General features: G+C 46.4%; 1 protein-coding gene across 3 annotated transcripts in view; it reads left to right on the top strand.

Moving 5' to 3' along the window:
• Window positions 1-15957, top strand: part of LOC6037551 (acetylcholinesterase) — a 248691-nt gene that overhangs the window by 224177 nt on the left and 8557 nt on the right. For 2 of the 3 annotated variants that reach the window (XM_038261577.1, XM_038261576.1), the window contains exons 3-7: window positions 1686-1823; window positions 1892-2429; window positions 14291-14488; window positions 14549-15256; window positions 15325-15497. In XM_038261577.1, the coding sequence (XP_038117505.1) occupies window positions 1686-1823; window positions 1892-2429; window positions 14291-14488; window positions 14549-15256; window positions 15325-15497 (1755 nt within the window). The remainder of the gene's footprint in view (window positions 1-1685; window positions 1824-1891; window positions 2430-14290; window positions 14489-14548; window positions 15257-15324; window positions 15498-15957) is intronic. The other variant, XM_038261578.1, reaches the window with a different exon arrangement.

Below are 15957 nucleotides of genomic sequence, written 5' to 3'. Positions count from 1 at the left end.
ACTCTTGTCTAATTTTGTTTCAATTTTAGATTTTCTTTCAATTACGTTTTATTTGTGATTTACTCAATGAGCTTCTATTTTATATGTTCTGCGAATCATTCCCATTTCATCTACACAGAAAATAAGTAAATCAGACAACTTAAAGCAAATTAGTTGACAACTTGAAAGTGTAAATTTACCTTTAATCATGTGATCATTGCGAAAAATAATTACATGGGAAAAAGATAACAGTTTCACCACACTGATGTAAAATTACACACTTTTCTGACAAAAAAATATGTCTAGAAAGTTTTGTGCCAAAAAAAATAGTATTGGCTTTCTCTATACTGCGAGATTTCTACTCGAAACTAGATGTCCAAAGGCTTAAAACGGTGATTCAATCCAAACCTCTTTTTATACCATGTAATTTTTCACTTTTAAATTGTCGATTCGCTATATTTAAGAGCATTTTATTCTAGGTGAAGCTGACATTTTGTAATATCTCAACCAATTTGGTCATGAAACCAAATTCTTTTTAGAGTTTGGTTGGGCTATTTAGGACATTTTCAAGAAACAAGATACAAAAATTTAAAAAATTACACTTGTAAATGATTTTGATATATTCGAGGGGGTATTAGACTGTGCCAAACAAAAAAATCGCACTTTTTCGTGTAAGACAGTTCGCCAAACTCGCATTCAAAGCAAAATGTATGCAGGATTGATGCAATGCTATGCAAGCTGATTTTTCTGCAAACAAATTCAGACAAACTGTCAAAAAGAGTGAGTTTGTTTGTTTGTTTGTCATAGTCTAATACCTCCTTCATTGAATCATTAGTTTAGTTCTGCATGGTCCAAAGGGGAAAAAGTTGGTCAGTTATCAAAGCCGTAGTTTAAAAAAAGCATGTCGTTTTAAAGCCAAAACCCACCTCTTTTGACGGCCGTACCGGTACTGCGTGATTTACATCATAATAACCACGGTACACTCAAACCCCGATGTTTTGACACGAACTGTTGTCAATCGAACGGGGTCACGTTTTAGTTTGACACCCCTTTTACAAGGAGTTCACACACTCTACAAAACGTTTGTTTTGATAGTGTGCGTGAGCGCCGTGTAAAAAGTGACAGTTCGTTACTTTTTAGTTTGACTTTGACCAACCAACGGGGTACAAACTAAAAAAATGTCAAACGAAAAAGTGACCAACCACCGGGGGTTGAGTGTATTATTGTGTACTGGCTACGCGAGATTTAAAACAATCGATATCTCAATCGGATTTTACGCTTAATCGGATAGCAAAACGCCAATAGCAATATCAAAGAAAAGAATCATCATCGCATAACTCATATACTTCATATTTTATTTTTATGATATTTACTGCACCCTTTCAGTAATTTTCATTTAAAATTTCAATCGAATCTCCATTTTTAATTCCCAAACCTTTAACAGCGTTTAGTCCATTCGCTTACAAGAAACCTCTAGTCCATAGAACAGATAGATTTCAACAAATGTATGCTGTGCTGCCCCTAGTGCTGTGTGCGTGTTCATCCAGCGATTTCGGCTTCCAAACAGCCTGCGAGATCCGTTCCGCGCTTTCGCCGCCAGCGCTGATTCAAATTCTAATCCATTCTTTCCTTGTGAATGCATTTTTTGATCGATTCCTTGTTGGTTGTTGTTTCTTATATAAGTGTATTGTAATTCAATTTTTCAGATGCATTTTTTACACCATATATAGGTCACGGAGATTCTGTTCGAATTGTAGATGCCGAATTAGGTACATTAGAGCGCGAGCATATCCATAGCACTACGACCCGGCGGCGTGGCCTGACCCGGAGGGAGTCCAGCTCCGGTGAGTTCTGGGAGAGGTTTTTTGGGGTCATTAGCCCTTTGCTTACTCATTTACTTCAATTTTCGTAGATGCCACCGACTCGGACCCACTGGTCATAACGACGGACAAGGGCAAAATCCGTGGAACGACACTGGAAGCGCCTAGTGGAAAGAAGGTGGACGCATGGATGGGCATTCCGTACGCGCAGCCCCCGCTGGGTCCGCTCCGGTTTCGACATCCGCGACCCGCCGAAAGATGGACCGGTGTGCTGAACGCGACCAAACCGCCCAACTCCTGCGTCCAGATCGTGGACACCGTGTTCGGTGACTTCCCGGGGGCCACCATGTGGAACCCGAACACACCGCTCTCGGAGGACTGTCTGTACATCAACGTGGTCGTGCCACGGCCCAGGCCCAAGAATGCCGCCGTCATGCTGTGGATCTTCGGGGGTGGCTTCTACTCCGGGACTGCCACGCTGGACGTGTACGACCACCGGACGCTGGCCTCGGAGGAGAACGTGATCGTAGTTTCGCTGCAGTACCGTGTCGCAAGTCTTGGGTTTCTCTTCCTGGGCACACCGGAGGCACCCGGTAACGCGGGGCTGTTTGATCAGAACCTGGCACTGAGGTAGGTGGAAAAGATCCAAGTTTCTACCATGTATTCATACATTTTGTATTTTAAAAAAAGTCACACTCTACAAAACTACCCCATTTAAAATTTATCTTATTATAACTTTTGAACACTAAAAATTTAATTTGCTAAGGGACCATCCATAAACCACATTCAATTTCACATTAATTGTCTAAGGGACCATCCATAAACCACATGAACACTAGGGTGTAATATGGTTGTATGGAAAAAAATAAAGTTGTCCAAATTTAGTGAGCACAGCACTTTTTTAGTTCCTTCTGGGGTCCTAAACAACTCCCCAAAGTTTGGGACCGATTGGTTTAGTCCTCACTTTGCGCAAAGCGATTCAATTCCATATAAATTTGTATGGGGAAACCCATTTTTTTGAATTTTGAGATTTATCAAATACACGTTCCATGCTATATCAAAACCGGACTCATATTCGGATGCTCTAAAATGTCCTCTACTACTTTCCCGAAGAGAGTATGGTGCTAGCTTGCCCCTAAAAAAAGATACAACGTGTTCAAAACTCGTCTATAACGTGTTTTGCCTTCCTCACCTTACTGAGGAAAGGCTATAAAATCACTCGAAAACTGAACTTCTCAATTATACCTCCTAGACCCACCTTCATGTATACCTATCGACTCAGAATCGAATTCTGAGCAAATGTCTGTGTGTGTGTGTGTGTGTGTGTGTGTGTGTGTGTGTGTGTGTGTGTGTGTGTGTGTGTGTGTGTGTGTGTGTGTGTGTGTGTGTGTGTTTTACAAGGTGTGTGTGTGTGTGTGTGTGTGTGTGTGTGTGTGTGTGTGTGTGTGTGTGTGTGTGTGTGTTTTTTTTTTTTTTTTTTTTTTTTTACAAGGTCGGAATCTGCTACCAGACACCTGAGAATTCGTTTCTCAGGTAGTGTGGGGTTGGGAAAACAAAAAAAAAGAGTTTTCCCGACCCACTAAACCAGTCCTTGAACGCCGTGCCCTTGTCCCCCCGGGACCACCTTTCGGTATAACTTCGGGGGGAGGCGTTGCATTTTCTGCACTAGTCTACTTACAGGATCCATGCCGGGTGCTAGAACCATTTCCTGTCCTACATACATATGAGTCCATGCGAGGGTTTAACCGCGCCCAAGAATCGCGTTGCTTTTGATCGGCTAGTCATATGCAGCCCTCTCCTTGGACCATCGAGACGTGTACCGATTTGGTAGAGCCAACCGTCATAACGTGCTCTCCTTCACAGCCACACTCGTGGGTTCTCGACTCCTGTGACCATCGAGACGTGTACCGATTTGGTAGAGCCGACCATCATAACGTGCTCTCCTTCACAGCCACACTCGTGGGTTTTCGACTAGGCTCCTAGTCGTTCCTCCTCTGATCGTCTCTCCATTTCCGCTGGAGAGCCGAAGTGATCTGCGTCACCGCTCCGACGACCGCATTCCACTTGGCGATGTCGCTGCACATTCTTCGCACCACATTATCCGGGCTGGTGTCCGCTCCGATAATGGCCAGCATTTCGCTTCGCGCTGCCTCGAAGCGAGGGCAGGCGAACACCACGTGCTCCGGTGTTTCCTCGCAATCGACGCAGTCCGGACAGAGAGGAGACTCTGCATGTCCAACCCTGTGCAGGTACTTCCTGAAGCAGCCATGGCCCGACAGGAACTGTGTGAGGTGGAAGGTGACCTCTCCATGCCTTCTGCTCACCCACGTGGATACGGACGGGATAAGCCGATGCGTCCATCTGCCTTTCTCCGTGGTGTCCCACTCACGTTGCCACCTTGCCAGCGATTCGGCTCTCGCAGCTTCCCGGATACCTCTCGTGCCTCTCCGGGTGTAGCGCACGGTGTCCTCCTCCAGTGTGATGCCGATGGGGATCATTCCGGCTATGACGCCAACTGCTTCCGACGAAATGGTCCTGTACGCGCTTGCAACCCGCATGGCCATCAGTCTCTGCGTTCTGTCGAGCAGCGCTCGATTTCGCTTCGTCCCCAGCGCCGTCCACCATACCGGTCCGCCGTACCTAAGTATGGACGTCGCGACACTTGCCAAGAGGCGGCGCCTACTGCTCCTGGGTCCAGCGTTGTTCGGCATCATCCTCGACAGTGCCATGATCGCCTTAGCCGCCTTCTCGCAGGCGTAATCGACGTGGCTGTTGAAGTTCAGCCGGTCATCCACCATCACCCCGAGGTACTTGAGCGCTCTCTTCGAGTGCACGACGTGTTCTCCAACGTGAATCTGGGCCTGCTGCACCTTCTTGTGGTTACTAACCAGCACCATCTCCGTCTTGTGGTGAGCGATCCGCAGCTTCACCTCGAGCATCCAGTTCTCGATCATTGCGATTGCCTCCATAGCCAGCACTTCGACCTCCTCGACATTTTCGCCGGTTACCGTCAGCACTATGTCGTCTGCAAAGCCAACAATCTCTACGCCGTTGGGTAGTCCCAGTGTCAACACTCCGTCATACATTCCATTCCACAGTGCTGAACCCAGAATGGATCCCTGCGGAACTCCCGCGGTAACAACAACGGTTTTTGTCCATCGGCAGTGTCGTAGACCAGCACGCGGTTCTCGAAGTAGCTCTTCAAGATCCTGCACAAATAGTCAGGCACCTTCATTTTGTGCAGCGCTGCTGCTATGGCCGCCCAGCTCGCACTGTTGAACGCGTTCTTGACGTCAATCGTGACTATTGCGCAGCAACGATTCCCCTGCGTTTTTCCTCCGCGCTTCGTCGGCTTTCTCGACCACTTTCCGGATGGCGTCCACCGTGGATCTCCCTTTACGGAAGCCGAACTGCCTCGCTGCTAAGCCATGCTCGCTCTCCGTGTACTTGGTCAGCCGGTTAAGGATGATCCGTTCCAGAAGCTTTCCGAGGGTGTCCAGCAAACATATAGGCCTATACGATGATGGGTCCCCGGTGGTTTGCCTGGCTTCGGCAGCAACACGAGCTTTTGAACCTTCCACGGGTCGGGGAAGTGTCCTTCGTCCAGGCATTTCTGCAGGACTGTTCGAAACCTGTCCGGGAATGCTAGAACCGCCGATTTCAGGGCGAAATTCGGGATTCCATCCGGGCCGGGAGCTTTCTTCACCTTCAATCTCTTCGCTACTGCCACAAGTTCCTCGCTGGTGATCAGATGACCTTCGGCGTTGCTACCCCCTTCGTCGTTGTACGGTGTAGGAGGCCATGTCGTTGGGTCATGTCTTGGGAAGAGCCCTTCCACAATGACCTTCAGCTTGTCGGGACACGTTTCAGCCACCATCGATGGGCCTCTGATCTTCGCCATCGCTACACGATATGCGCTCCCCAAGGGTTTGCATCAGCGTCTTGGCATAACTCCTTGAAGCAGTTTGTCTTGCTGCATTTGATCGCTTTCTTGAGCGCGGCCTTTGCAGACCGGTACTCCTCTCTGCGCTCCTCTCTAGTTGCTTCGGATCTTGCTCTCTGGACTCGTCTTCTGGCGCTGAGGCAACTTGCCCGAAGGGTACCGAGTTCTTCATTCCACCAGTAAGCTGGACGACGACAGTTCCTTGGCTCCAGTCTCCGCGGCATGGTTGTGTCGCATGCTGTCACCAGTTGTGCTGTTAGCACGTCGGCACTCAAGTCTTGGGGACCATCACACCAATGGAGCGCTTCCACGAAGAGACCCTCGTCGAAGTACTGCAGCTTCCATTTCCTTCCGTAGGACCGGCTGCTCCTATCTGGTACAGGGGCTCGTCTCCCGATGCTGTACCGGATCGCTTGGTGATCGCTATGGGTATAGTCCTCACTCACCCTCCAGTTCATGTCGGCCGCCAGTCGCGGGCTACAGAACGTAACGTCGATAATGGACTCACGACCGTCTTTGCGGAAGGTACTGCTGGTTCCGCGATTCGCCAGCCTAACGTCTAGCTTTGCCAGAGCTTCCATTAGGCTATGCCCCTAGCATTGGTGCATCTGCTACCCCACTCGACCGCCCACGCGTTGAAGTCACCTCCGATAACGATCGGGCTTCGTCCGATCAGTTCATCGGTCAGACTATCCAGCATCTGCTGAAACTGCTCCAAGGTCCATCTTGGGGAGCATAGCAGCTACAGAAGAAGGTTCCGTTTACTTTGGCGATCACGAATCCTTCAAACGCCCTCGAGACCACTTCCTGTATGGGGTACCGCCCCATCACGTGTATCGCCGCCATTCTTGCTGTATCCGCGGCCCAGTTTCCGTTGTCGTGTGGAACTCGGTACGGTTCTGCAATAATTGCCACGTCACACCCCGTCTCCGCGGTCGACTGCCACAGCAGTTGCTGTGCAGTGTCGCAGTGATTGAGGTTCACCTGGGACACCTCCATTACTTTTGCCCGAGGCCAGCTTCTTGTACACCGGGCAATTAAAGCCACCCGTCGCATGGCTATTGCCGTCGCCTTCTTTACAGAGCACGCACTTCGGCTGATTTTTGCAGTCTCTTGCCATGTGGCCTTCTCTACCACACCTTCTGCAACTGTTGGTTCGATCGGGACCGTCGCAATTTCTCGCCTGGTGGCCGAAACCCATACAGCGGAAACACCTCGTCATCTGCTGGGTCACTCGAGGAACAGGCCTCAGTGGGCACACCGACCACCCTACTTTGACCTTGCCGGTTTCCAGCAGCTTAGACGCCGAAGGCGTCGATAGTCGGATCGACGCAATTTGCGTGCCGCCGTAGGCTTTCCTCAACCGGATTGCCATCGGTGTCGTACGGTCATCCAGAAGAACGATCAGCGCATCTTCTAGCTCTTCCTCCGTCGTGATCTCGTCCAGGTTCCTGCACTCGATCGTTGTCTCCGGTGATAGCGCTCTTACCTTCGACTCGTAGCCTACGGCTTTCTCGACGAGGAACTTAAAAGCTGAGCTCTTGACCGCGGGATCCTTCTTCAGCTCAAAAGCATCGCTCCGGTTTGGGTGCGCCTGGTTTTAACCACGTTCTCGCCAAGCTCCTTGAGTTCCGGATCGGTTCGTACTTTCCGGAGGAGGTCTGCGTACGAAACACCTTCCTTCACCTCGACCACCAAAGCCTCGCCTTTGTTACGCTCCCTGCGAAACTTGGGTTTTTGGGTGTCCTCGTTCTGCTTCCCTTTTTTCTTCCGCTTCTTCTTCTTGACCTTCTCCCATTCCTTCTCCTTCCCTGGGGTTGGTTCTGGTTCCTTCGCTGGGTCCGGACTGTCTCCATTCCCCTGCTTCTGCTTCTTTGCGTCCTCCTCCTCTCCAGGCGTTTCCCTGTCCCTTTTAGAGCTTGGGCCGGGCGGCGTTTTCGGTTCTTTCTCCCGTAGCGCTTCCTCCTCCAGTTTTGCATTCAGCGTTTCTTCGGCTCTTTCAGCTCTGAGCTTCAGTGAATTCCGCGTCACCACCAGCGAGTTGTTTTCGCGCTCTGCGGCATTCATGGCTGCCTTGACTCCATTCACCATCTGCTTGATTCTGGTGTGGACGTTGTTTTTGTCCTTGATGAAATCAAAGAGTTCGTTGACCCTCCTCCTGACCTCCTGTAACGCGGTCCTTCCAAGCAGGACTCCGTCCTGAGGGGTACTGCCGGCGAAGTTCAACAAGGATGACTTGGGAGTCTCCTCTCCAATTACTCCTATCTGCTGACTCGAAGCAGCCGCCTGGTTCAACACTGGGGATCTCAACACCTTCCCGCTTCCACGGAACGCGCTCGCCACTCCGCCTGCTGTGTCGCCGCCGTTTGACTCGCCTCCTGCCATTTCGACGTTTGCGTCCTCTTCTACCTCCGTGTTTTCCGATGCTTGGGGCGCATCGGGACCCTTTTGTTGGTTTGTTTCACTTGTCTTCATTTTGAATCCCACGAGTCGCTAGGGAAATACGGTCCGCTGCGCCAGTGCCCTGCCGTGACGCAGTAAGGGCAAATTACGTGTGGGGTTCGCCCCTGTGCCCCACAGGCTCCGTTATCGACTGGGAATTTGTTGAACCCCCCCAGTAGGGTGGGTCACAATAGCAAAAAGTTGAGCTAAATTGAATAGGCGGGCAGAATATCATAGTTTTATATCCACAGAAACTCTCCTGAAAATTTCAGCCAATTCGGTTAAGAATTCGAGGTGCCCACTCGATTTCAATTTTGAACCGGTCGTCCTGGCTAACCTTCCCCCAGGTTGGTTTCATCGGGATCTCCTTTCACGCCATACTGCCAACCCGCTCCTATGTTGGCACGCTGTTCCATTTCCATAAGCTCGGTTATCACAACCGTGGCTAGAAAGAAAGGAAGGAAGGAACTGATGGTCAAAAAGTAGACAATCCTCCGGAAATTATCGACACTTACCTCAATTTCGACACGAATTCAGTTTGTGTTTCCAACAAATGAAAACAAGTTTTTCACCTGTCAGACAGTTTTGTTTCTTTGATCATAGTGACCGTTTTGATAAAAAGGCTATACTTTAATCCTGAGGTTAACCCTGGAAAAACCATTTGACTTAAACCACTTATAACTAAGCCAGTTCTGCTCAGATCGTTTCGCGATGTTCTACAAAGTTGTTTCCCATATAAAAATCTATAAACAGCTCGCACAGAATTTTATTTGGTTCAATTTTGGATTTTTAGAACAATAAAGTGTAAAAAGTGTCGTTTTCCCCATACTAACGGATCCAAAATCCAATACAAAATTGAAATCGAGTGGGCACCTCGAATTCTTAACCGAATTGGCTGAAATTTTCAGGAGAGTTTCTGTGGATATAAAACTATGATATTCTGCCCGCCTATTCAATTTAGCTCAACTTTTTGCTATTGTGACCCACCCTACCCCCCCAGCCATGCATCCCTCGACACGGGTCGCATCACATCTTGGATTCGGGGTTTGGTGAGGTTTTGGGCTAAAACACTTATAGCGGCGTTCGATCGCTTGACAGAGGTGTTTACGGACCCATGTGGTTTTTTCGAAGAAATTAAACAGTGCCCTTGTTCAATTCCGCCACGTCCTAGACATCCTCCCGCTGCTGGTCCGGGGCGATGCAATGAATGTATGCAATCGCCGACAGCTATCCGCCTACTGCAACCCGCCCGGTAGCTGGCAGCTAAGCTCCGCAGGACCCTCACCTGTCCCACGGTGTGTGTGTGTGTGTGTGTGTGTGTGTGTGTGTGTGTGTGTGTGTGTGTGTGTGTGTGTGTGTGTGTGTGTGTGTGTGTGTGTGTGTGTGTGTGTGTGTGTGTGTGTGTGTGTGTGTGTGTGTGTGTGTGTGTGTGTGTGTGTGTGTGTGTGTGTGTGTGTGTGTGTGTGTGTGTGTGTGTGTGTGTGTGTGTGTGTGTGTGTGTGTGTGTGTGTGTGTGTGTGTGTGTGTGTGTGTGTGTGTGTGTGTGTGTGTGTGTGTGTGTGTGTGTGTGTGTGTGTGTGTGTGTGTGTGTGTGTGTGTGTGTGTGTGTGTGTGTGTGTGTGTGTGTGTGTGTGTGTGTGTGTGTGTGTGTGTGTGTGTGTGTGTGTGTGTGTGTGTGTGTGTGTGTGTGTGTGTGTGTGTGTGTGTGTGTGTGTGTGTGTGTGTGTGTGTGTGTGTGTGTGTGTGTGTGTGTGTGTGTGTGTGTGTGTGTGTGTGTGTGTGTGTGTGTGTGTGTGTGGGTGTGGACTAAAGTCCGGAAGATTGTAAAAAGGGTGGTTTTTGTAAGAAACCCCAGCATGCTATACATTTTTAGAAAGGTATTTAAAAGATCTTTCCAACGCGACCAATACATTGAAGATCTGACAACCCTATCAAAAGTTATTAGCAATTAAGTGCTATTTATGCACTTTTTGGAAGCCGGATCTCAGATATCACGATGAAAACGTTGTCCGGATCTATCATGCAACCCGTCGTTGAACAGGTAATCAAAAGACCTTTCCAACGCGTCCAAAACATTGAAGATCTGACAACCCTATCAAAACACGGCGTCTTTTTCAGGGGGGTAGTATTTTTTGAGAAATAGCAAGAAAACTGTCATATACATATGAAAGTGTGGAACATCCCCGTTCATTTACGGGGCGAACGAAAATCTTTGGTCGGGAAAAATCAAAGTTATCCTCATTTGAAGTTTTTGAACTTTTTTCCTATGGGGCCAAATTTCGTCTATTTCAATTTAGTATTGTTATAAGTCTACATGGGCATGATTTATGGTTCAGATCATAAGATTTCTTATGGGAAATGATGCAAGGAACATTTTTCCTGAAGCACAAAGTGATTGAAAATAAGGGAAAAAAGTTATAAAGGTTTTATTGAAAATTTGAGAGATTTTCTGATAAAATTGCACACCCCTTTCCCAAAAACCACAATGTTTTTGATATTCAGATCATTATTTCGATGAATTCTTTTTTGAGAAATGTTTCTGGACCCATTGAGTATATAAATCACTACAGTAAAGTGTAATTGGTTGGGTTTAAGCTCAACTGTATGTCACATTTATGAATTTTGGATTTCACCGAATCAACATATTTTTGTGTGTTTTGGTTATAAAATGTACCGTTTACATTAAATTTTCACTTTTTTTGTGAGTACATGGTCCACATGATATGTTTTGTATCTAATTGAGACATGCAGTGTAAATACAATCACAGGGTTTCTATTTCTATGCCTTTTGTTAATTTGTATTTCCATTTGGGCTATATTATTTGTATTGAAACTAGAGTTGAACTTGCAATTATTGGTAATAACATAAATATTGCGTAAAAATCATTAAAAAGTTTAAATGTATGTAAATCTATTAATTTAATCTCAAAGCTTAATTTAATCTTGAGCTTAACATACTAAACAAGTCTGGCATCCAAATTTGAAACAACGAACAATACAACAATTAAATTGTTTTGCTAAAAAAACACACAAATAATTGATCACAGTGGCAGTGCGTGGCCGAATGGTTACGCTGTCCGCTTTGTAAGCGGATGATTCTGGGTTCGATTCCCATCTGCTCCAACCTTCCATCGGATGAGGAAGTAAAACGTCGGTCCCGGCCTTGGTTGTTGTTAGGCCGTTAAGTTATTCCAGGTGTAGGAGTCGTCTCCATGCCATAAGTACAAACAACACACCAAACCTAGCCTCCTCCGGTGGAATCGCTGGCGGCGGTTGGACTCGCAATCCAAAGGTCGTCAGTTCAAACACTGGGGTAGAAGGTTCCTTGGAGTAGAAAGAGGTTTGGGTGCTCTCCCCATTCAAGCCTTCGGACTCCTAGGTTCGAGCAGAAACTTGCAATAGAGACCACAAAAGACCTGGGGTCGTTAATGTGGATGGTTTGATTTGATTTTGATTTACAATATTATCACCTGACCTCAATATAAGTACGAGATCTCTTGTGAGGTTTAAAAAGACTAATACAAATGTGAAAATCTAATGGAAACGGTACATTTTATAACAAAAACAAACAAAAATATGTTGATTCGGTTGAAATCCAAAATTCATTAAAGTGGCTTACAGTTGAGCATAAACCCAACCAATTACACTTTTCTGTAGTGATTTATATTCTCAATGGGCCCAGAAACATTTCTCAAAAAAGAATTAATCAAAATAATGATCATCAAAAACATTGCGGTTTTTGGGAAAGAGGTGTGCAATTTTATCAGAAAATCTCCCAAATTGCCAACAAAACCTTTATAACTTTTTTCCCTTATTTTCAATCGCTTTGCGTGCTTCAGGAAAAATGTTCCTTGCATCATTTCCCATAAAAAATCATATGATCTGAACCATAAATCATACCCATGTAGACTTATAGTAATACTAAATTGAAATAGACGAAATTTGGCCCCATAGGAAAAAAGTTCAAAAACTTCAAATGAGGATAACTTTGATTTTTCCCGACCAAAGATTTTCGTTCGCCCCGTAAATGAACGGGGATGTTCCACACTTTCATATGTATATGACAGTTTTCTTGCTATTTCTCAAAAAATACTACCCCCCTGAAAAAGACGCCGTGAAAAGTTATAAGCATACACTTTTTGAAGGCTCGTTCTCAGATATTTAGATGAAAACGTATTCCAAAGTGGGTCTCGTGGCGCAGGGGTAGCGGCTTCGGCTGCCGATCCCGATGATGCTATGAGACGCGGGTTCGATTCCCGCCTTATCCACTGAGCTTCTATCGGATGGTGAAGTAAAACGTCGGTCCCGGTTTCTCCTGTCTCGTCAGAGGCGCTGGAGCAGAAATCCCACGTTAGAGGAAGGCCATGCCCCGGGGGGCGTAGTGCCAATAGTTTCGTTTTCGTTTTTCGTATTCCAAATAAATCATGCGACCTATCTTTGGAAAGGTAATTTAAAGACCTTCCCACGAGCGTGTCTATTTTGGATAGCATTACCCTTTGAATGAGAGGAAGGCACCAACCACCCAAGGGTGGATTAAGTAACGTTTTTTTCTGTATATTATTCTTAGCACACAAATCGGGCTAAGTCACATGTTACAACAATGGAACCAATAAGTTTTCGATATGTTTCGATTACAAAGCGAAATGGATTGTTGCAAAGTTGTTTTCAATTCGAAAGGTTTGCAACATTGCAACGTATTGTTGCTCAAATGTCATTTTTATGTTTCTACAGCAAAACAAAACAAAAACTGGACATAGTCAAATTTATCATTTTTTGCCAAAAATATTTTAAATTGATTCCAACCTTGTTCTTGCATGATCTTGTTGCTCAATTTGAACCCCAATTTGACAGTTCTATTGGAACCCTGAGAGTGACATTTCGCCTCTCCATATAGGCTCTCTAAAACAACCCACCATTTTCTAATGTCGATATCTCAGCAACTTATGGTCCGATTTTCAATGGTAAATATGAAACATTCGTAAAATTTTCCGATCTCTCAAAAAAAAAATATTTTCAAAAAAAAATCAAGATTAACATTTCAAAAGGGCCAAATATTCAATATAACGTCCTTTTTAAATGAAATTGCTGTCAAATGTGTGTTTGATTGTGTGTTATCAACAAAAGTGCAAAACATTTTTGATAACATTGGTTTTAGGCAGGTTCATAAATGATCAAAACCGATCGCAGACTATTTCGAGCCAGCTTTGAGCGATAATCAGCGCAATCAGCATCGCTGAGCCATTCGCTGCACTATCCGATTGGAGTGAGGGGGAAAGCAAAGAGAAAGTATTCAGCAGCGATCGGTGTGGAAGTGACAAACGGTAGGAAACGGTCAGAGCACCACTTTTTCGTCACGTTCGATTTGTGATCACGAGTGAATGAGTCTTTTTGGAGCAATCAGGACCCTTGTGGTTGTGTGATTCAGAAAAAATAGGTACACAGGTAAAAATCCTATTTTTATTTTTATTTTTATGACTAAAAATTGAATTCCAAAAAACTAATTTATTTTTTTAATAAAAGGAGGCCGTGTTACGCTCCATATAAAATTTTTAAAATCTGTTTGGAAATTTTGTTACGAGAGGGGTGGGTTTCAATTTTGCGTTACGTAGGAAAAGAACGCTAACAAAGATTAAAACGCGTTTTCTCGGATCGTCAAATGCGACGTACGACAAGTTAGCACGACGGCGTCGAGTTGTTCTCAAGACTCAATTTTTTTGTATATTTTGAATGAATTTTCTTATGGACAGCTTTCAAATTTGTAGTGTAATTTTCCAGTCTGGATGGAATATATTTTTTATTTTATTTCAAGACAATGTTAAATAAACTCAATGGTAACAATGGCCGAATGGTTGCGCTGTCCGCTTTGAAAGCGGATGATCATGGGTACGATACTCATCTGCTTTCAACCATAATTCGAAGAAGATTGATCCAGGACTCATTTTAAAGAAAACTGGACGTAGAGCCGATTGATGCAGTCCATTTTCGAATTACAAGTTGTTGAACAGTGTGTGTTGCGCAAATGAAAACTTGTCGCTTAATTTTCGTAAAATTATGTATCTCGCAAACATTTATTAAATTTGATAAATTTTCATTTTATTCTCCCCAGATGGGTCCGCGACAACATCCACCGGTTCGGCGGTGACCCCTCGCGGGTCACACTGTTCGGCGAGAGCGCCGGAGCGGTCTCGGTTTCGCTGCACCTGCTGTCGGCGCTCTCGCGGGACCTGTTCCAGCGGGCCATCCTCCAGAGTGGCTCCCCGACGGCCCCGTGGGCGCTGGTTTCGCGCGAAGAAGCTACGCTTAGGTGAGAAGTTTAAAGGGTGTTGAATTACGGATCTTAAACGGGTTTGTTTGTTCACTGTAGAGCTCTTCGTCTGGCCGAGGCCGTCAACTGTCCGCACGATGCGACCAAGCTGAGCGATGCCGTCGAATGCCTGCGAACCAAGGATCCGAACGAGCTGGTCGACAATGAGTGGGGCACGCTGGGGATCTGCGAGTTTCCGTTCGTTCCGGTTGTGGACGGAGCCTTCCTCGATGAGACACCGCAGCGTTCGTTGGCCAGCGGGCGCTTCAAGAAAACGGACATCCTGACCGGCAGCAACACCGAGGAGGGTTACTACTTTATCATTTACTATCTAACCGAACTGCTCAGGAAAGAGGAAGGGGTCACGGTAACACGCGAGGAGTTCCTACAGGCCGTCCGGGAGTTGAATCCGTACGTGAACGGTGCCGCCCGGCAGGCCATCGTGTTCGAGTACACGGACTGGATTGAACCGGACAACCCGAACAGCAACCGTGACGCGCTGGACAAGATGGTCGGGGATTATCACTTCACCTGCAACGTGAACGAATTCGCCCAGCGGTACGCCGAGGAGGGCAACAACGTGTTCATGTACCTGTACACGCACAGAAGCAAAGGAAATCCCTGGCCGAGGTGGACCGGCGTGATGCACGGCGACGAGATCAACTACGTGTTTGGCGAACCGCTGAACTCGGCCCTCGGCTACCAGGACGACGAGAAGGACTTTAGCCGGAAAATTATGCGATACTGGTCCAACTTTGCCAAGACTGGGTAAGGCGTCCCGAAAAACACGCCAACTTTCCAAACTCTCCGCTAATTCATCCTCTCTCCAAACCTAGCAATCCCAACCCGAGTACGCCGAGCGTGGACCTGCCCGAATGGCCCAAGCACACCGCCCACGGACGACACTATCTGGAGCTGGGACTGAACACGACCTTCGTGGGACGGGGCCCACGATTGCGGCAGTGCGCTTTCTGGAAGAAATATTTGCCGCAACTAGTAGCAGCTACCTGTAAGTAGTTCCGGCTAGGACCCACATCATTTGGGGCAACATTGGTAATAGTCATTGCTTGGAACGCTTTTGGTGGTGGGCTTGTTGATGGTGTTGTTCAACCTGTTGTTGTTCTACATTTTATAAGGGAAAAGAAAATCACTTTAACAACTAATCCTTACTTAAAACTAAAATAAAAATTCTTTTAATTATTCAAAATCATTAGAACAAATAAACTACGAACTGTATTTTAAGATAAATCCCCCAATCGTTCTTACTTGTGCCTGGCGAGTTTTGCCACCCACGCAGAGTTGTTGTCATCTCGATGAAAATGTTCAAAAGTTTTTGTGTTGAAAACAGGTCACTGCTGCCTACATCCGTTGATGCTGGTTGGTTTTCCCCCGGTTGCTGACTGAATCCTGGAGGTGTTGTATTCTCTGCAACTTTTTGCCGCTGATTCAACGGCAATTGCTGCAGATTT

Source organism: Culex quinquefasciatus, chromosome 3 (genome assembly GCF_015732765.1).
Source record: "Culex quinquefasciatus strain JHB chromosome 3, VPISU_Cqui_1.0_pri_paternal, whole genome shotgun sequence".
NCBI lineage: Eukaryota > Metazoa > Arthropoda > Insecta > Diptera > Culicidae > Culex > Culex quinquefasciatus.
Note: the sequence above shows the minus strand (reverse complement) of the source record. Positions and strands in the feature narration are given on the sequence as shown.